The sequence below is a fragment of the Sturnira hondurensis genome, unplaced genomic scaffold, assembly GCF_014824575.4.
Source record: "Sturnira hondurensis isolate 20B ecotype Veracruz unplaced genomic scaffold, ASM1482457v3 Scaffold0009719, whole genome shotgun sequence".
Classification (NCBI taxonomy): Eukaryota; Metazoa; Chordata; class Mammalia; order Chiroptera; family Phyllostomidae; genus Sturnira; species Sturnira hondurensis.
The window spans coordinates 14245746-14267788 of record NW_028082350.1 but is presented as its reverse complement, the minus strand read 5'-3'; the positions used below and the strand labels follow the sequence as shown (position 1 = coordinate 14267788).

Genomic DNA, 22043 nt, shown 5'->3' with positions numbered 1-22043 from the left:
TCAACAAGAGGCTGAGAATGTTGATGCAGGAATGTAGCAATTCGTGGCAGTAAAAATAGTTGCAAGGTGAACCAAAGACTGTGGATCTGATAGAATCCAGTTTTATCAAACACATGCCCTTTACTAGCTTCTTAATTATTGATGATTTGAAATGAACATTGATTGCATATTTTAAGGTATGCAAATTGGCCCGATTTCCATATCTGTAAATTAAAACTAAAATCCAGCAAGTAGATGTTTTAATTTGTGTACAAGTTACCAGTGTTAATTTGTATTATCATATGTATTGGCTTTTACATATAGAAAGCAAAGTTTCTTGACATAGTTATTTGAAGAGTTGGTTCTCAGTGCCTGTTCATCTCCCCCATACCCCGCTCTCCTCCTCATACAGAGTTGGAGCTGTTTTAGCAGATATTTAGTAACAGTTGAAACAATAACAGGTGTTGATATATAAAATGTCTGTTATTCTTTTGGGGGGAGGGAAAGGTAGTTGCAGTTCTCTTTACTTTGCTTTACAGTCGTTGCCAGCATGGAATTTTTTTCTGTGCATAACCTTCACAGTAAATTATTTTTTTCTGCACAGTGCTTCAGTGTGGCCTTGCTCATACCTGTGTAGTCAGGTTAGGAATGTCAGTTCTGTTCACAATTCAGTTTGGAATTGTTTTAGTTTATCTACTACATCTAAGCAATCTGCAAGATTGTTTTAGAAAGTTCTTTTTGAAAAATTCTCGCAGACTATGCAGCAAATAACTTTTTTCCTGTCAAAAATATAAAAAATAAATAGAAACGGACCTTATTTTTAACATAGCCTTTTATTTTAGAACTCGAGTGGATAGGGGTTTATTCTATTACCACTTAGTACATTTGCGTAGTGTCGGTTCCTTGGTTGGTTGACGGTTTACTGATGGCACGTTGCTGCTCATCACATCATGCCTGCATTTGTGTTACTGGAAGGCGGGACCTGAAAAGAACGTCGTTAAAGATGGGAGTGAGCATCCTAGAACTAATACGTGTTTTACTGACAAGATACTTCAGTACTTAGGCTTCAGAAGTTATTGTTTAAAAAGAGGCCCCTTTATATTTTTTCCTCAGCCATATTTATAGTATGAGTTACAAACATTGTGACATTTGTAAGTTTGGGGGGCAGGGGCAGACAGTGTCCACTTATAAAGACCCTCTTTTGTTGTGTCTTAATGATGCAAACGTTGTCCCCTGTTTTTCTTTTCAGTTGCAAAATATAATAACTTCTGGTCTTTATTAACCCTTACTAACCCTGAAAACGGCAAGGAGAGCTGGGAAAGTACTCAGTAGACTCTCGAGAGGGTCACTCCTGCTTCTGTAATGCTGGTGTTGGGGAGAGACGTGATGATGGGAAGTGTGATGGCAACCGAAAACCAAAGCAGAATTTAGGAACAAAACTGGAGAGAAAACCTTCAAAGTCTCTGAGCTAGGGGGGGTCTTTAATGTTGGCATTTTTATTTCATTTTATCATTTAACTTCTTTCACATACTCTGAAGCATTTACTTTTTAATGAAGACTGTTTAGATGTAAATTGAAAAAGTCCTCCAACTCAGTCACATTTGCATTTTATTCTGTTGTAACATTCATCTTGCTTTGTGGACTCAAAATTTTAGGTTGAAAATTTTAATTAAGTCACATTAGTTGGTAACAACTTTTTAAGCTAGTTTATTACTGTATACGAGTAAAGGCTTTCCTGGTGTGTTTTAGATTACGTGTATCTATTCAGACAAACAGGACTGAAAGTTTTCTATCTTGTATTCTTTGCAAGCATAAAGCATTTTATCTATGCAAAATCATAATGTTTCAGTAATACTAATTAGGTAACTTGTTATTGTTAGGTACTGATGGAAGTCCCTAGATAGATAGATCAGAAGAATTCCTTTTCTTTTTTTTTAAGTCTAGGACCTTCCTGTAATTTAGACCTGGTACTCAAACTCATTGCCATTTTAGGGCAGGGTCTGACACTGTGGGACTCTGAAGAAAAGAGAATACCACTCTACTTCGTTTCTGTTCTTTCTTAAGGTGGTGGAGTCCGTGGTAGCTAGAAGTAAAATTCCTGGGATAACCAGTGGGTAGGTGAATCTTGAGCAGTTCCGTATGTCTATTACCAGTAAAAGCAACTTGGTCTTTGCGAAGGGTCGTTTCAGTGGCAGGAATGTGAGGAGGGGCAGCGTGGAATCCTCAGTCCTCACCTGACGGTCTTTGCCATAGCAGCCCAGACCCTTTGAAGTCTTCAAAGCTGCTGTCAGGGATGTGGGATTGGAGAGGAGCCAGGAGACTGCTGGTTCCAGCCCCAGGTTGGGGGAGGGGGGAGAGCTGATCCAGGCAACCAGGGACAGAGCAGGAAGCCGGCGTGGGTGCCTCGAGGGCCCGAAAAACCAAAGGGAGGCCCCATCTGTGGGAAACACTGCCATTGACCTGTCGGGAGGAGGGTGTGCTGGGTGGGAGTGAGGGCGCGATGGGCATAGGCCGTTTGAGGACAGAAGGAACTGTTTCAAATGATGGTAGAGAGAAGAAACGTCGGGTTAGGGTTAGTCTCCTTTGAGGCCACGTGCCGAGGTGGTCCTCCTGTTTGCCGTCCCAGATAACCAGTCACTGCTAGTTACTAAAACTCGTTCCATTTTACATTTATTAGCACAGTTTTAAAATTAGTGAATGGGCATTACAATGTAATCTGCATATTAATATTTACGGTAACATAATGAAACATTAGAAATTTGTTTTAACTTACCAGTTCTCAGTTCTAAATTGTAAACTGGTGGTCTTCTCAATCAAAGCTCTACATTTTCTTCTTTTTTTTTTAAAGATTTTATTTATTTATCTTTAGAGGGGAAGGGAAGGAGAGGAGGAGAGAAACATCAATGTATGGTTGCCTCTCGTGAGTCCCCTGCTGGGAACTGGCCTGCAACCCAGGCATGTGCCCTAACTGGGCATTGAACCGTGATTGTGCGGTTCGCAGGCCCGCGCTCAACCCACTGAGCTACGCCAGCCAGGGCCAAAGCTCTATATTTTCTACATCTTTCTCATCTCATCTCATCTTATAGTGAATTTTAGTTCTTTATGGTCAGTAAGTCAAGTACATGTGTGAAATTTTACCAACTTTTCTTCTGTAAAATCACATTTGGACTGAGAATGAGCCCAAGAAAAGCTTGGAGAACAGTTGATACTTTGTGTTGCAGCAAATTCTTCATTTATGTGACACTCTGCACAATTTTTTAAAAATTTGAAATTTAAAGTTATTGTCTAACTTTGAATCACTAACAAGTCATTGCTATTAAAATAGTGATTGTATTTTACATTAAAGAATGTATTGTTTTTTCAATTTAAAAGTACCATATTATATCATTTCATATTTTTTTCTTTGTTCATTTGTCAAATACTGTTCTTATTCTCTGAGTCCTTTTTTTTTTAATTTTATTTATTTATTTATCTTTAGAGAGAGGGAGAGAAACACCAATGTATGGTTGCCTTTTGTGCGTCCCCTGCTGGTAGTTGGCCTGCAAGGAACCGGCCTGCAACCCAGGCATGTGCCCTGACTGGGAATCGAACCGCAATCGTCTGGTTTGCAGGCCCGGGCTCAATCCACTGAGGTCTCTGAGTCCCTTTAAAATGTGACCTGAAAAGTATTTCACTGAAACAAACATTGTTAAACATTTTTTTTGTAGTTTTGATTTAGTACTACTATGATTTAATAATTTTCCAAGTGATATGCCTTTATTTTGAAACTCATTAAAAGAACATTTGTGAACTTCATAGAGGCCAGTTTTATACCACATAGAACTCTTACGTTAACTACTTTTGACTACTAATAAGATTTCAACTAATATTTAGGTTGCATAAAGTATAATGCTGTTTAGTGTTTTTTTTTTCCTTGTGCAGTTTTCTGTAATAGTGTACTCTTTAGGTCATTTTTGGTCTAGAATTTAGTGTTTTTTTCCTAACATATATCATACACTGTATTTTTTGGACCATAAGACACACCTAGGTTTTAGAGGTGGAAAATAGGGGAAATTTTTTGAAGCAAAAAAATGTGGTAAAATATTTAATAACATAAATAACATAGTATTTCACCAATGTAAATGTAAACAGAACTCAAAAGCAGCGTTAGCCACCATTATTGCTCCCAAATTGGGGTGGGGGGTGGAGTGTGTCTTATAGTCCGAAAAATATGTGACTTTTCCTGATACTTTCATTTTCAGGTGAATTACCTGATGACATATTTGGATAGTGTTTTATTGCAGTTTTGGTTTTAATGTTTTATTTACTTCTGTAAAACATTTTTGTGATTTGTCTTCCTTGCTACCGGCATCGGTAGAATAGCTGGTTCATCACTCTCAGTGCCTCTGACCGCCATGTTGGTCTGTGTGGGTGAGAGAAGCACCTTCACGTTTCCTGCTTAGACAGCCTGTTCCGTCGTGGAAGAAAGTCGTCTTACTCTCATTGAGTGTTCTGTGGGGTTTTTTCGTTTTGTAATTGGAAGATAAATATTCTTGATTACTGTTTTTCTGGACTACTATAAAACAAAAATATATTTAAATAGTCTTCATTTTCCTCCGAAGCTGATTTTTACAACATAACCAATGTCACTTAAAGTGTATACAGTATAACTTCTATCAATAAAATTCTCACCTGACCTCATGTTCCCATCTTCAACATGCTTTATTTTCCAGTGAACCAACTGATGGAGAATGATAGTGCAGCTTTTCCTTAAAGATAGTTACTAAATCTCGAAATGACCTGCATAAGGAACTTAGAAACTAATTGTTTTATAATTTGTTTTCTGAGGTTGAATGTGCTGTGACTGCTTAGCTGTGTGAGTAAAATCTCACTCATTTACTCTGCAAAAGAGGTAAAATTCTAGCCAACGGACCCCAAAGTTACAAATTGATGATAAAGTGAGTCTTAGAGGATAACTTCGTTTACTTGTGACCTGTCCTATTCTTTTTTTTATCCTGAAAAAAAATATCTTATAATTTTGCAGTGCTTTCTTCAGTTTTATCAACTAGTAAGTTATGAGGTCAGTGATTTCAAATTGAAGAATTTTACAGTTTTGCCTTTTTCTTTTTTGGTTAAAGTAGTACAAAATGTCAAAAATTAGAAGGAAGGTCACAGTGGAAAACACGAAGACCATTTCTGAAAGCACATCCCGAAGACCCAGCGTGTTCGAGCGGCTCGGGCCCAGCACCGGGAGCGCGGCGGAGGTGAGTGGCCCCCAGTCAGTCACCCTGCCCCTAAATCCCCACGTGCGTCCTAGAACTGAGCTGGTAGGTGTGGAAATGGTGGGCAGGAAGAGGATCGAGGAGGAGGGTAGGGTTACGGGTTTTCTTTTCTTGGGGCAGGGGCATAATGTGGATCTCAGGTTAGCTGGAATGTCTATAGCATTTGTTTTAATTTTGTTCTGCTGGCATCTGTTGTCCAGAAGTCAGTGTGAGTAAATACGAAACTTAATGGTGCTGTCTGTCTCTTAGACGCAGTGCCGTAACTGGCTGAAGACTGGCAACTGCCTCTATGGAAACACGTGTAGATTCGTGCATGGCCTTTCACCCCGGGGCAAAGGTTACAGCAGCAGTTACAGAAGGTAAATTAAGAACTTTGAATTGCCCGAATACAATTAGAAGATGGCTTCTAGAGTTTATCTAGTAAAATCTGAAATGCAACCGTGTATTTGGTCAGATTTTCTGTTTTGGTGGTAGTCCTATTTATATGTAGTCAGAGCGACAAGATCCTCCCAGCTGTTAATCTCAACATTAATACACTGCTTTGAAATTAACTTATTTGGTCAATATTTACTTGTTTTGACAGTAGACCTTTTTTATAATATATGTGCGGCAAGCCTTCCCACTCCCCAGTTATGTATTAAAATGCTGCTTAAGCCAGAATTTTATTAAAATTTAAGTAGGGTATAGTTTTAGCTTTTCGGGGATTTTAAATTTAAATCTTAATGACAAAACATCAGCCAGTGCAAGCTCTGAAGGTTAAAATGCAGTTTCTAAACTCTCATTACAGTATGTAGTGTACGTACGTGAGGAGGGCACACGGACGGCCTGTTTAGAATGTCCGTCACTTTGTCTTTAGTAAAGGCAGCCCTAAATTAATCTTTCCTAGCAAAGATATTTTCTTTTCCTTTTGGTTTCCTCATGACAGTTTTGTTGTGGCATTTAAAGATGTGTCATGTGTTAAATGGCCAGAAAAAGAGTTCAAATGTGATTGATAATTTACCTAATTCTAAAATTGGTGTGCTGATCAATTGCTTTGACTACAGGAATAGTTTAAAAATTGAAATTAGCATTTGGAGGGGATTTTTTAGTTGCATAAATTTTGTGTGTGTGTATAGGTTTTGAAGTTTAATACAATTTAAAATTCAACCCCTTAACATTAACTTACTTTCTATTCACTTAAATGTTGTATATTTTAGTTTACTTGTGATGCTGGTGATGCTGAATACTGTCTTATTTGTGTTTCGATCGTCATTCGTCTTCTCTGTTACTGATAGGAAATTAGTCGTTGTAAGTTTAGTTACCTGTACAAAGACATACCTGGGAAACTATTTCAGTAATTTTAATGTTTTGTTTATATTATTACACATTTTTAATACATGCTTTAATTCATCTTCAAAATTTATTATTAACTGATGCAAAAACTTTTTAAAGATTTTATTTATTTATTTTTTTAGACAGAGGGGAAATGAGGGAGAAAGAGGGAGAGAAAACCTATGGTTGCCTCTCATGTGCCCCCTGCTGGGGACCTGGCCCGCAACCCAGGCATGTGCCCCAACTGGGAATCGAACCTGTGACCCTTTGCTTCACAGACTAGTACTCAACCACTGAGCCACACCAGCCAAGGCTCTGCAAATACATTCTTGTAAAATGATGTATAAATACAGATTTTGCTGTTTTGTTTTAAAGGTCCCCGGAAAGACCTACAGGGGATCTCAGGGAAAGAATGAAGAACAAGCGGCAGGATGTGGACGCTGAGGCGCCGAAACGCAGCACGGAGGAGTCGTCCTCCCCTGTCAGGGTGGGTAGGAGTGGGTTCCCGCAGTACGTTAGGTTTCGGTAGTGACCTGTCGTTTATGTTCCATTTTAAATGCTACCTGTGTGGTGAGTGTGTACGTGGCGAACATATGAAACTGCAGAGTGGTGTTCTGTGTGGAGAGTGTAATTTCAAGGGAGAAACTCTCTGTCCCTTTGCCGAGGGAAAAAGTCCTCTGGCAAAACCTATTCTCTGGTGGTTCGCCTCTTGGCAGAAGTGAAGATGAAGGGAAGCTGCTGGTCGAGCCCAAGCTGGACTTGTCGGGGCTTCTGTCCCTGGGCGGACGTCCTTAGGCTCTCAAAGTTCAGCCGGCCTGGGGTGGACACTTGTAAAGGAGAAAGGAGAACCCCGAAAGCAAAGCCCGATGGGGACGGAGACCGAAGTAGGCGCCGTAGGTAGAGGGAAGCACAGGTGACAGCAACGCTTCGCGTGGGCCTTCCGGGCGGTTAGGCCGACAGAGACATGATTTGTGATACAGTTTAGTGAGTAAAAGGAAACAGGTGTTTGTCAGGAGTGGAAGTCTTTCCCAGAGCTTTTTGTTTTTCCAAGGCATTTATTCTAACAGATTTATTGAGATACACTTCACATACAGTACAATCCGCCCATTTAAAGTACACACTTCAGTGATGGTTGGTATAGTCATAGTCAGGCGACCACCACCAGTCAGTTTTGGAACATTTCTTCCCCTCCGGAAGGCACTCCGCACCCTGTAGCAGTCACCCCTCACCCCCAGACAGACCACGAGTCCTAGGCTGCCGCCACCAGCCCGCTCGCTGTCACTGTGACTTACTTGCCCGTCCCAGATGGGCGTCTCAGTGCACTCGTGGCATTTGTAACCGGCTTCCTCCACTCAGCGTAGTGTTTTCCAGGGTCTTGAAAGATTCTGGGGTGTGTCCATATTTTACTCCTTGTTTTTGCCAAATAATAGTCCATTGTATTGATACCTCACATTTTGTTTATTCATTCATCAGTTGATCATTTGGTTTCAAAATAGGGAAAGCCTGTTCTTTGAAGGCATTTGTAAAATAGCTAAATGAGTTTGGATTTATCCTTATTGGGGTGTGTGACAAGTCTCAGATCAGCAGTTACCGTGATCGGTGTGTCCCTTTTTCATCACTTGTTAAAGTCACAGGTCCGCGTGCATTTCATCCATTTTAAACAGTCTCTCACCCTGTGGTTTTCACATAGTATACTATGTATGTGATGATACCTATGTATGCGATGATACCTATGTATGCGATGGTACCTATGTATGCGATGGTACCTATGTATGCGATGGTACCTATGTATGTGATGGTACCTATGTATGTGATGGTACCTATGTATGTGATGGTACCTATGTATGTGATGATACCTATGTATGTGAGGGTACCTATGTATGTGATGGTACCTATGTATGTGATGGTACATAGTGTGCTCTCCCGGGCTCATTAAAGTATTAGATTTGCACTGTGTATTTTAAAATCTCACTACTCCTCACGGGGACTGCATCTTTGTTCTTCAGTAAAATAGACGCGGTTTGTCTTTCTACTGGGGTGCTATACTAAAGCTTGTCACTTCCTGTGCTTAGTAGGTCAGTGATTATTTACAGAGCTGATTCTTTAATGAGCAAAATGAGTGAAGTTAGCAGTAGTTTCTATTGCAGTGACTGTCTCATACAATTAAAGAATGTGTAGTAACTTGCATGTATGTATGTACTTTTTAGAAAGAATCTTCGAGGGGGAGACACAGGGAAAAAGAAGACATAAAAATCACCAAGGAGAGAACTCCAGAAAGTGAAGAGGAAAATGTAGAATGGGAAACTAATAGAGACGGTGAGTTAAAAAATCTTTGTTTTTAGAGTCAGTTTATTGCTTATTCATGTTGCAGACTCTTCTGGACTTCAAACCCCTTTTCAACTGTGATCTGCCTATTTGTTTAGAACCATCTTACTGTCTTGTCTCTGCTTGTTGAGGCATAGGGTGGAAAGCAGCCCGTAGTGACACAACAGGCCCGTAGTGACAGCAGGCCCGTAGTGACAGAACAGGCCCGTAGTGACACAACAGGCCCGTAGTGACAGCAGGCCCGTAGTGACACAACAGGCCCGTAGTGACAGAACAGGCCCGTAGTGACACAACAGGCCCGTAGTGACAGAACAGGCCCGTAGTGACAGCAGGCCCGTAGTGACACAACAGGCCCATAGTGACAGAACACAGGCAGAGAGAGCCATTCAGCTTCTTCGTCCTTCGTCCCCCTCCAGCTCCACTGCAGCCTCACGGTCCTATAGAATCGTAGTGCATTTATAAATCTCCTTTTCTTCACTGGCAGAGTTAAAAAATTCAGTCTAAATTTGTGTGTGTATTTTGTCACACTATTAAAAGATCTAACAGTTTTAAAGACCTGGGAAAGGGATTTCTAGGAAACAGCCTCATGCCTCTCACAGAGTGGTTGTGAGTGCAGCCGTGCTCCGTTGTGCTTGGCTGACTAGTCAGTATGTTGAAACAAAGTATTACAAACCGTGACTGTCAAGATTGGATAGTGCCGACACCTTGTTCTAGATGGTCATCTGAAAGTACCAACGTGATTTTAGTGCAAGAACCTCTTCTTTATTCGGTTCTTTGGAAAGGCGAGTAAACGTCTTTTGTAGCGGCTCCATTGGCCGAGGACTCACGTGGCTGTTCATGTTTTCTCTCGATCAAGATTGGCACGATTTGAAAATCGTGTGCTTTTTGGTCTCTGATGCTTAGAATTTGTTTCTGGGTGTTCTAATTTTATCTTTTAAAAATCCCATTTCCTAACCAAAACTCAACCCCCGACTACCCAAAATTACTCCCAGAAAACCTAGGAACCTTACAGATATTTGGCTTTTCATAAATCAGCCATATTGATTTGAATCCTTTATAGAAACAGTATATATTTCTTTTATCTTTTAGAAGTATGTTAATCTAATAAAGGCTCTGCCATTTTAATTGATGTAAAAGTTCAACAGATTCTCTAGTTTTGATATAGATTATTATTATGGTTTCTGACAAGTAATGGGATTTTTATTTTAAAGATTCTGACAATGGAGATATTAATTATGATTATGTTCATGAGTTGTCATTGGAAATGAAGCGTCAGAAGATACAGAGAGAATTAATGAAGCTGGAACAAGAAAACATGGAGAAGAGAGAAGAAATTATTATTAAAAAGGAGGTGTGCTATTTATTGAAATACATGTTAGTTAATTGACCTCAACATGGATATTTATCAGAACGTACTAGCTACTTGCTGCATTTTAAGTTGTGTTAGATATGGATACATATTGGTCAGCTTGCTGCGTATCAGTCACTTCCTCTATGATGTTAGTCATTTGATCTAGTAGTTAAGTAGGAAATCGCATTCCTGCTGAACAGGTGAACAAAACTGAGGTTCCGTTGCCTGGGGTGACCAGCTCGTGTAAAGTGGGGTTGGATCGTGTGTGCGTCTGTTGTTAGGCCCATGCTGCTTCTAGAATACTCAAGTCATTTCTAGTGAGAGTTTATTAGAATATAATTTGCGGGTTTTTTAGGAGACTTTGAAATTTCCTAACTTTAGTTTGTTTTATTGGTGTTAGTGTCATTTAGGGCAAAAGGCACAGGTTCAGATGTCAGACTGCAGTCAGTACATGATGTTGTAACAACACTTAGCACTTTGTCTAACTTGCAGTGCGATTTAAAACCACCTGCCTTGTTACCTGAGTGTCCAGCCCTGAGGGAAGTCCCTGAACTGACTTACTGCGTTTTTCTGAAAGGTCTCACCAGAAGTGGTTAGGTCGAAGTTGTCTCCATCACCTTCTCTGAGGAAGTCTAGCAAGTCTCCAAAGCGAAAATCAAGCCCTAAGTCATCGTCCTCGTCCAGCAAGAAGGACAAGAAGTCGGCTGCGGTGGCCTCCCCCCTGTTGGACCAGCAGAGGTCAGTGGGCTGGCGGACGGGCTGGAAAGACACAGCTCTTCGGAAGTGCTGTGCAGGGGAGTTCGTAGGTTACAGAGGGTGCTCTCACTGCTTTCGGGGTTGAATGGGAGAGTTCGTCCTCTAAAAAGACTGAATGTTTCACTTCAAAAGAAAATAATGAACAGCAAAAAAGTCTCTCACATCTGCGTGTGCTTCAGAGATTTTTATTTTTTAAGAAATGAAACATAACAGTTACATTTCCTGTTTTCCCTCTTGAATTTGGCTTTTACGATTCTTGTGCATGTGTCTCCACACTGTCGTATTACTTTACAGTGTGTGGTGGTACTTGCTTCTGTGGAATCTTAACCACAGACGTATCACAGCCTTCTGCAGCCATTCACTTCCTGGTTTTACATTTATCCGTGTTGGTGTATTTGGCCTTAACTTTTTAGTATTTGTACCATATGTTTATTTACTTTGTTGAACATTTACGTTGTTTCTAGTTCTTAGCTAGTAGAAATTACACATAATGAACTTAACTTCATTATGTATAGTTGTCTCTTTGTGTACATGACCACAAGGTTAAATTCTTTATAGTGTATCCACAGCAGTGATAATACATTGTTTAGCTTTGATATTAATTTGATAATAGGAGAAGGATATGGAAAACAGTGTATTTTAGATACAAAGAAAACACTGAATTGCCTATCCCATTTCTTTAGCCCAGTAGTTTCTTAGCGTCCCTTCTGAGTCATACAGTAAACTGTTCGAAGACACGGTAAACCCCAAGTAAGGGTTAGCATTTCATTGAAAATTTGGCGGAGTGTTGCAACCAGTGCCCGTGAGTCACCCGAGGTGACAGTCAGGTAAACAGACCCTTCAGTCTTCGTCTCGCGTGGTTACCGGGGAGGCAGAGGCGATTACAGACCAGTGCGAAGTGACCCCTCTCCCTGGGAGCTGGCGGTTCCCTCTGACCTCACTGTGAGGCACAGCCTAGACCCTGAGCGTTACGTTGATGAGTGAGACACCCTGGGCCTAGAGTCAGCCAGCGTCCTCTGTTCCGGCCCTCCACGTGCTTTCTCAGTTTTTATTAAGGAGTAAATTACTTCTTTGTTCATTTCTCTGTTGTCTCGATACTGATTACTAGTATACAAAATAATCAAAGGTAAGTTTTTGAAAGGAATGCTACCGTCTTTTAATTGTGCTTTGTTAAAATGGAAAAAAAATCTATTAGACCTTCCAGTAGTTTGGGACCTCCAATGAGAGCTTTGTGTTACCTCCAGGAACTCCAAAAGCAGCCAGAGTAAGAACAAGGGGCCTCGCACCCCCAGCCCGCCCCCGCCTGTGCAGGAGGCTCCTGCTCTGGGGAGGAAGTATAAAGAGAAGTATAAAGTGAAAGACAGGACAGAAGAAAAACCAAGAGATGGAAAGGACAGAGGACGGGATTTTGAAAGACAGAGAGAAAAACGAGACAAGCCCAGGTAAGTAAGTAGGATTCAGTGTTTTCACAATTTTACTTCTGTGAAATCTGAAATGCTTCTCAGGAGCTTTCAGGCATTACTGTGATAGATGTTTTTTAGTGTTTTAAGTTTTGTATGTATATTTAATAGTTCCCATATTGAGTTATGGATAATTTAATAAAATTAACTTAAAGTTTTTACTGCGATTAAAAGAACGAAATTCCCAATCTTCATTTTTAAGTGTAGTTCAGTCAGTAGAGTTAAGTGTATTTGCATTGTCATGAAACGTATCTCCAGAACTTCTTCATCTTCCAGATCTGAAACTCGAGACCCATGAAACAGCTCCCTGGCCCTCTCCCCTGTTCCCCAGCCCCTCGGCCCGTGGTAGCTGGAATCTGGCCGTGCTGGACACTTACATGAATGGAATCATTTGGTCTTTTTGTGACTGGCTTATTTCCCTTAGCATAATGTCTCCGGGGCTCATCCGTGCTGAAGTGTGGGACAGGATGGCCCTCCTTCGGAGAGCTGAGCGATGTTTTGTTGATATACTGACCGCATTTGTTCCTCCATTTGCCTGTGGGCGGACTGTGGGCAGCCTGTGGGCAGCCTCCGCCTCTGCACATCTATGGACAGCGCTGTTCTGAACACAGCTCAGTGTGTCCATTGATTTTTCTGGGTGACAGGCCTATGGGATGCTTACAGATTCGATAGGGATATTTGTGCTTGTTAGTTTTTTGAAATTTGTTTTCACGTCTCTTCATGAAAATAATATTTTCTCGAGGAAAAATCAGGCGCCTTAGAGCTCTCCCGGTGTCTGTCTTTTGAGTTCCAGTGTAAGGGAAGGTGCATGGGCTTTGCCTTCACAGGAGTCTGTTTCTTGGCTCCGCCATTTACCCCGAGTGAGGCCCTGAATGAGGCCCCGAATGAGTGACTTGTTCTCCCCAAGCCCCTGTCTGTGCGGCTGTGCCGTGTGCATGGCATTGCCTCCCGGGGCTGGAGTGAGGGTTAAATGAGATAAACTTTAAAAAGTGAGCAGGGGGCTCAGGAGGGACACTCCACGTCCTTCCACTTCAGTGGTCAGTGACAACACAGCGCAAGTTCAGAGGGCAGAATTAGTCACACTTGCAGCTTCAACCTGACATCCGGGCTTTGTTTGGGGGAGAGGGTGTCCCCTGGCGGGCTCTTCATCGGTGCTTTTGCCTCGCAGGTCGGCCTCCCCCGCAGGACAGCACCGCTCGCCCGTGTCTTCCCGACACCACTCGTCCTCCTCGCGCTCGGGGTCCTCCATGCAGAGGCACTCTCCCTCCCCTCGTCGGAAGAGAACCCCTTCGCCACCCTACCAGAGGACACTGACGCCGCCGCTGCGACGGTCCGTGTCGCCGTACCCCTCCTCACACGCCCCGTCGTCGCCGCAGAGGAAGCAGAGCCCCCCGCGGCCGCGCTCGCCCCTGCGCGAGAAGGGGCGGCACGAGCACGAGCGGGCCTCGCAGGCGCACGAGCGGCGGCACGAGCGCAGGGAGGGTAGGTGCCCGCTCTGCGTCCTCGCTCCGTTCTCAGCCGGTCACGCAGACGCTTCTAAAACTCGGACGTTCGGGCGTCTGTCCTAACTAGGGAGGGAAGGGAACGGTGGTATTAAGTCTTCCGTGACGCAGAGGAGAGCTGTCAGAGTGCTGGATGACGTGGGGATGTGAGCTAGAGTACAGGGCCCGGACAAGCAGCGCTCCTTTTTTATTACATACAAAACCTTTTATTACAAAGCCGTAGCATGTAATTCTGTAACATAACAACGCACACTCAAGTACACCACGTGACGCTTTAGGTGGGATGTTCACGTTGCTGTCCGTCTCGTGTGACACTCGGTCTCCCACCAGCCACCTAGCGGCGTCAGTCCTGCTGGGCCCTGTGTGTGTGAGTAGGCATTTATATGTGTGCTAGGTTGGTGTTTCCTCCAAGATGTTTTACTTGAGTACTCAGTTCTGGAAGTTTTTTGCCATTTTAGTCTTAGTGCGTCCTTCTAATTTCTAGTTAGTTCTTTAAAAAAATAAAAGGAGGTGAAGGAAACACGCGGCAAACCAGAGGGCGGAGGTCGAAGGCACCAGAGGAGTTTTGATAAAGAGGTGACAGTTGGGGAGTACTCAAGGGTCAGTGCACGCCACGTGATCAGGTTTCCAGGTGTAGCTCAAGGAGGCAGAGTCGCCGAAGACGTTTCCTCTCTGGATCCCTGAGAATTAAGTTGGGATCGGCGACACCCTGTTCAGGCTGAGATGCTGTCATGACCTGACCGGAGAGCCGGCAGCTCTGGGCCACTGCCCCGCCCCGCTTGTCTCAGCGTCCTGTCCTCACTTACTGCCTTGGCAGGTTTTTCCTCCCGCTCCTCCTGAGTTAGTTTTTGGACATAATGACGGCTGAGGAAACACTTGCTTACTTGCAACATTTCTGTTTAATATGCATGTTTAGGGCCTGTGTGTGAGTTTAGTGTAGCAGGTTCCCATGAAACATGTTGAACTTAGTTATTATTCTTTCCTACTAACAACGCAAGCAATAATTAATAAAGTTTTTTTTTAAAAAGGTTTTTATATATATTTTTAGGGAGGGGGAAGGGAGGGAGAAAGAGTGGGAGAGAAACATCAATGTGTGGTTGCTTCTCGCACACCCCACACTGGGGACCTGGCTGACTGGGAATTGAACCAGCGACCCTTTGGTTTGTAGGCCGGCACTCAGCCCACTGAGCCACACCAGCTGGGGTAAACTTTTTTATTCAGGAAAATGACGGATGCATAGTTAGGGACTAATGAGAGCGCCCGTTTTATAGAATGGTCTCTGTGTACCTGGTTTGGGAACCAGATCCGCCTGTCAGTATTCATGGGGCATTGGTAAGATGGTAAAATTCTTTGTACCCATCTATTAATTTTACTAAGAGATTTAGCATCTGGGGTTGGCCAGGAATACAGTATTCACTCAGTGAGTACTTACTGAATAAAAACTCTTCATCATTTGAAAACATAATTATAAGCCGCCTAGAGAAGGGGAATAGTGTGCAGTCGAGTGTTTTTAGGATTGCTGTTCTTGTGGTGAGAGTGGCTCGTGTTATGGGAAGAATTTGTATGTGTTTAGGTTCTTTTTAAGGAGGACATTTCTTTAAACTTCCACGTAAGAGATGTGTGTTCCTTTCTACTTGGATGTAATTTCCTGAAATAAGAATAATGTTAGTGGAAGAATGGGGAGGTAGGTAAAGAACAAAATGCAGTACTTAGAAATATTTGTAAAGATAGGTGGGGCATCATGAAAAAGCATTAAGTGAACCTATTTTTAGGCACCGTTGGTATTGGAGGAGGTCTAGGAAGAAGTAACAGACATTCAGGGGACGGGATAGAAATATAGCGGGTCCTTGCCTAGTGCCTCTGTCCTTAAATGGCACCGATGGACATAGGCATCTGGACCTAGGACTTGGCAGGGCAGACGGGTTATCGATGTGAGAATCTGGAGGGTTTGTGGGTAACTGGGTCTTTGGATGCTTGGAGAAGTCTGGACCAAGGCCCTGGAGACACAGTGCGAAGGGAGTGGATCGATCACGGCCTGGGTATAGGCTGCCTCGAGCCTGGAGGGGCCTACGTCCTGGGGACAGCACCGGAGCAGCCTGCCGAGGAGCCCAGTTTAAAGAGGCGGTGTTCGTTCTTGGAGCTCTCTTGTTGATTCTTTGACTCACGTCAGGTTCTGCTGGGATCTACCTGTGTCTATCCTAGACTGGTTAGGAGGATAGGATAAAGACTGGTTCCTAACCATTGCAGTTTCCCATGAGGTATAGGGTTAACTGAGCCCTTTAAGTTCTGGGTCTCTATTTCTTCATTCATACAATGACCAGTTTGGATTAAATAATCAGATTCATTCCAGCTTTTTAGTAAACTAAAATTGCTCATTTATTTTTTTTATGAAATTTTACAAAATGCCCTAAGTAGAGAAAGCTTTACAGACACGAGTACGACTCCGTATAATGGAAAAAAGAGGGCTGCACCTGTTTGCCGGCCGGCTTTCCCGCTGTGGGCCACTCCAAGCGCTTGACCCCACCCAGGAGGCCCTGTGAGGCCCAGCCCGGCCTGAGGTCCCAGGGGGGCCTCACCCAGTGGCCCAGTGGTCCTAAAGCGGAAGCCATCAGTGACAGGGGGTGGACTTCTTTGTTTCATTCAGCTTGTTAAGTAGGGGTAAATTGGGGCATGGGAAGATCTTATTTAGAGCTTATCCAATAAAAACAATTATCTGAGTGTTAGTGAAATTACCTTTGGAACTTCAGCTTTTGGATGGATTTAGTTTTCCTACGTGAACAGGTTTTCTCCTTTTGTTTTCTGCAGAGGACACGAAATAGTATTACCAATTACAATGGTAGTTGTAATAACATTTTAAAAGCTCCATATTAAATATATTGTTAAGTTTCCCAAATTTTTGCGGAAGGTATTACACTTGATTTCCAAAATTGCATTACAGAGACCAGAGGCAAGAGGGAGAGAGACAAGGACGCAAGGGAAGAACGGGAGTATGAGCAGGAGCAGAGCTCTTCCAGGGACCACAGAGAGGACCGGGAGCCCCGGGACGTGCGGGACCGGAGGGACGCCAGGGACGCTCGGGACCGGAGGGAGCCCAGAGACGCCAGAGACCTGCGAGATGCCAGGGAGCTGCGGGACTTCAGCAGGGAGGCCAAGGAGGGCCGAGATCCCAGAGACGTTCGCTCCACGCGGGATGCCCACGACTACAGGGACCGGGAAGGTCGGGACGCGCACCGGAAGGAGGACGCCTATCCCGAGGAGTCCCGCAGTTACGGCAGAAACCATCTGAGAGAGGAGGGCTCTCGCGCGGAATTGAGGAGCGACTCCCGAAACGAGTCTCGGAGTGAAATGAGGATGGGCAGGAGTCGGGGGAGAGGCCCGGAGCTGCCTGAGAAGGGTAAGGCCCGGGGGTTGCGGCTTGTCTGTTGACGGTGTCGTGTGTGCTTACGTAGAAATTGTTGCATCTCCTGCGATTTCTTTTCTAAATGTATTATTCCTACCTTTAGTATCATTATTTTGTTAAAGCAGTTTTCAGTTCATTGAGTTTGTGAACCCTCCTATAAATTCTGAATAGGAATTGTGAGCTGAAGTAGCGAGAGATAAGCAGGCCTGACCGAGACTCGGGTTAAATTACGTCCTGCCTCCAGTCTTGGTGCGTGTGAAACACTCGGAAAACTGCCACCCAGACAAAAAAAAAGACTCAAAGTAATTTCTAATAAATAGGAGTGTGTGTGTAAGTTAAAGTTAGCATTAAAGGGGCATTAAAATGGTGGGCTTTCAAAAGTTGATGATGTCAGAGGCGACCAGTTTGTGTATTCGTCCGTGTCTGGGCTCGTTTTAACCACGTACCAGATGATCACGTATGTATCAGATGATCACGTACCAAGATCCTGAGCCATTTGTCTTCTTTTCCCGAGAAGGCTGTTGTCCCACCCAGTGACTACCCACCGAAGTGTATCGGACTACCTGTGAACTGCGTGGACGGAATTAGCTTTGAACTCTCTCTGTTTTCTTCCACCTACTTCTCTCCCTTCCCCCAAAACACTGCTGAATAGTCCGTCTACTTTCACTCTTTTCATTGGCCCACTGGTCTGCCTTGTCAGTATCACTGCTCACGTTAAGCTGAAGGCCCCTTACCTTCTCTGTTGTAGTTGTCTGGGCTTTGAGGGGCAGGGGCTGCTGGGGAGACGCGGTTTCAAGCTGGTGAGATCCCAGCACCGTTCCTGCATCCAGAGGCTGTCTGCGGTCCAGCCACGCAGAGTGGGGGCAGGGCACTGGGGGCGGCCACTGAGTGCTCTGTCGCTCTGTTCCCCTCGGGTCACGGCCTCACCTCTGCATCTCCACCTCTGCCACTGGGCTCCGCTGAAGCCTGCCCCTGCCACTTGTAGGGGGAGGGGCACTTCTGTCTCTCCAGTCCTCAGGGCTGCAGGAAATGAGCGCGGTGGCCCTACAGCCCTGCAAATGCCCTATGAGAAATAGAGACATTTATTGAAGAAGATAATTGTGCTGTGAGGATTAGTTTCCCACATTTTTTTAATGGAAATTTTTAGATGCCACTTCATGTCAACAAAGTACCTTGGTTCTGTACTGGAATCTTTTTGCCATAAACTCTAATGAAAGCAATAATATGTAGCCACATTTTCATTGTTTCGTGATACTTCTGTGAGTTAGACGTGACAGTAGTTTTGTGTTTTATTTTGTTGTTTTGGGGGTCACTGAAATGTGTGTTCCTGCTTTATGGTTTCATCAGAGGCAAGGGTCACTGAGACCTAGCTCACCCAAGTCAGTCATCCGACACCTCAGGTGTCCTGGTCAACAGTCGATGTTCTTTCCGACAGCGATTAGCCCACTTTGGGGTGGAAGTGACAGCACCTCTGCCTGGCTGTGTTTCAGTCGGAGAGGCCGTGACCGATGGGGCCTGTGGAACAGAGTGTCTGCCTGAGCATTTGTGCGTCTCCCCTTTGTTTGCTTAGGGGGCCGAGGCACGAGGTCCTCTCAAGTTGACGGTCACGGTGGTGGCAGCAACTATCATGACAGCTGGGAGATGCGAAGCAGCTACCCTGAGAGAGACAGGTACCTTGAGAGAGACGGCAGGGACCCGCCGAGGGACTCCTCCTTCGAGAGAAGACACGGCGAGAGGGACCGCCGAGACAACCGGGACCGAGGTGCGTCGGTCAGAGGAGTCGTTTTCTGTAACAGCCGGCACTGAGTGTGGTTTGTAGTATAAGGTGTCCTTTAAGACTTCTGCTTGTTGACACGTCTGAAGTAGCTACACTTATTCATGCAATCTGCCTCGTTTACTCAGTGTAGGGGGAGTGTGTGGCGGCTGACTGCCAGTACCTGACGGGCAGCGCGGCAGAAATGGGGGCAGCAGCTGCGTGCATGCTGCAGTGCTGACGTGCCTGCTGTGAGGCCTCCTCACCTTGACCGAGTAGCTCACACCCTTTAACAGATAAGGGATTTGGGGGGCCGTTCCAGGCGTTTCTGATTCGGGAGGTACCTGGACCTCCTCATCAGCATATCCTGGCCATTCACTCACTAGCTTACAAAACTGTAAGGACCGCCAAAAGGGAACAAGAAAAAAGGGATCATTGTAGTTCTGGGGTAGTTTGAGAAATGTTTTATAACGTTCCTTCCTGAGAAGGTGGGATGGTGGCCTTAGCTAATTGTACATTCTGGTGTATCTCAAGCTAAACATTTTCTGTTACTCTCCTACATGACCTCTTAAATCAGTTTTGAAGCGAGATTACTAGAAGCCGTTTAAGAAGGGTGATAAGAACTTTCTTGCACAAGCTTTTATTGTCGAGTATATTGGGGCCTTGGACAGTTCAGATGTTGTGAAAGCCTCACTAACCTTGGCTGATTACTGAAGGAGTAAGGCTTACTGTAATGCTGAAATTGATAGCGTACAAGAGTTGATGGGGTAGGGAATTGGGTATCGATGCTTCACAGTGAGCCGAATCAGAGGTGATACTGTGTCTTACCGTGGGAAAAACTGAGAGGCGGGTGAAGTCTGCGAGACTCAGTGTACATGGGGCCTGTCGGGGAGATGAGACGTAGGGGTCAGAGCGTCGGGTGGGGTCTGTCAGGGTGAGCCCGACGCCTTCGGGTTGGAGATGCATGTGGTTTATTGCGTTACAGATGAGGCTGGAGCATGTGTGCTCTGTGTTCATGTCTGAAGTTATGTCTTCCCTAACACTGATTCACCTCTCTTTACACAGTGGCCTGGTAATGTTTCTGTATATCTTTCTTCCTCCTTTTTTCCCTGGTTGCATATCCGAGCTCAGGTTTTTCTCATGTCATGCTTGAGTTCAGTAGTAGCATTTGGTTTTAGTTTTATATTTAGTTCAGCCACACATGCATTGAGTTACCAAGAGCTTCGATAGTTGTTTTATATGTATTCTCTGACTTAATGTCTTTTACAATATTGTCAGAGAATATATATTTTAACAGTCCTTTAAAGTGCTTCCTTTTATATGTACAATGTCTCTGTAAGTATAGGTATAAGGGAGTTGGTATTTCATAATTTAAGAGATTTGGGCTAAGAAAAGGTAGCAGTTTCCCAATGTCACAGAGTGAGTCCCAGAGCTAGAATTCAGACTGAGGTCTTCTAACCCCAGGTCTTGTTCCTGTTTGGTTTTACTTCACTGCACCTCCTTCAGTAAATAGCCTTGGTGTGATGGAGAGAGAACAGTATCTTTGAGGGTGATGACACATGCCACGGATGTTTGCTGAGGCCCCAGGTGCTTTGGCTAGGTTCCTGGAGCACAGTGGCCCTGTGCTCGTGGGACTTCATAGAGGCAAAGATGAGCCCCCGATGAGGCAGTTATTCTGTGCTGTCGGGGAAACGCGCAAGGGGCCCAGTAGAAATGGAGGATAAGAGAGGGACCGGTTTTTTTTGTTTTTGTTTTTGTTTTGTCTAGATAGAGTGTTTGTGGGACATTGGGAGGCAGTGACGTCTGTGCAGAGCCTGACAGCAGGGGAAGTGGAGGGTGGGAACTTTCCACGCAGAGGGAAGAGCCTGCGCCAGCTCCTGTCTTCAGGGTTTGATAGGGGACGGGTGTGACTGGAGTCTGGCGACCAGTAGGGAGGTTCCCAGGCACCTTGCTCTGTGCTCAGGAATTTAAATCTTCCCTTCGGTTCGTCACAGGCTGGTTAGGGTTCAAAGAGACAATTGAAGTGTGACTCATTCTACGACTGTACAACGTTCTGTGGGAAGACAGAGGAGCAAACAGGGTTCTGAGGAAATCCGAGGAAGCTTCCTAAATAGGGGACACCTGAATTGGGTCTGGAAGATGGGGACACCCGAATTAGGGTCTGGACGGTAGTAAGAGTTGCGGGAAGGATCGGTGGGAGAAGCACTCTGCAGGGAGAGGGCGCAGCGCGTGCAGACACACAGGGCTGAAAGAAACACGTGTTTTGAAGTAGTGGAGGCTGTAGGTTGGGGTGGAGGTACGCCGTGCTTGGTGGAAAAGGAAAGAAGCCAGGAAAAAGGATTGATGAGAGCTTGTAGGCCAGGGTGTCAGCCTGTAAGTCAGGTTGAATATTTTGGGTTTAGTTGCCATTTCACTACCTAGAAGATAACTGCCTTTAAGCTGCTGGGAGAATAGAGTTTTCATCAAAAAATTGTCAGAGTCAGGGAGAAGACTACAGACCCAAGATGCCAGCCAGGTAGACTGGATGGCATGGATGTCTGAGGAGGGCTTGTTGGAGTCTGAGTTAGTGTCAACTGTAGGGGCCGGGAGGGGACAGAAGAAAGGAGTGTGGGAGAGTGAAGTCGAGGGTGCCCGAATGTGACAGCACTCACAAATGGGTGTGTCACTCACCAAGGCCAAAGGAGTATGGCAAGAAGCACCCCTTCAAAGAACACGTTTTGGGGAAAAGATAGTTTAGACATTAAAGTAGTGTTCTTACGGTCTTTCCACTTTCTCTAAAGTAAGAAACATTGTCTTTTTGGTTGGGAAAATAGACTTTTTATATGTCAAATGAGGGTGTCTATTCCCTTATTACTATAAGTTGCAGGGCTGAATTTGTTTCAGCTTTTTTTTTAAATCACTGTAACATTAATATAACCCCCAAACCAGGGATTCAGTCAGGTAGC

General features: G+C 44.3%; 1 protein-coding gene across 2 annotated transcripts in view; it reads left to right on the top strand.

Moving 5' to 3' along the window:
• The window catches only part of ZC3H13 (zinc finger CCCH-type containing 13), a 43533-nt gene that overhangs the window by 1335 nt on the left and 20155 nt on the right, over window positions 1-22043 (top strand). The window contains exons 2-11 of one of the 2 annotated variants that reach the window (XM_037057617.1): window positions 5100-5222; window positions 5490-5599; window positions 6927-7038; window positions 8759-8867; window positions 10088-10227; window positions 10805-10965; window positions 12228-12425; window positions 13612-13925; window positions 16884-17339; window positions 18916-19107. In XM_037057617.1, coding sequence (XP_036913512.1) covers window positions 5106-5222; window positions 5490-5599; window positions 6927-7038; window positions 8759-8867; window positions 10088-10227; window positions 10805-10965; window positions 12228-12425; window positions 13612-13925; window positions 16884-17339; window positions 18916-19107 — 1909 coding nt within the window. In that variant the 5' untranslated portion in view covers window positions 5100-5105. Of the gene's footprint in view, window positions 1-5096; window positions 5223-5489; window positions 5600-6926; window positions 7039-8758; window positions 8868-10087; window positions 10228-10804; window positions 10966-12227; window positions 12426-13611; window positions 13926-16883; window positions 17340-18915; window positions 19108-22043 lie in introns of both variants that reach the window. The other variant, XM_037057616.1, reaches the window with a different exon arrangement.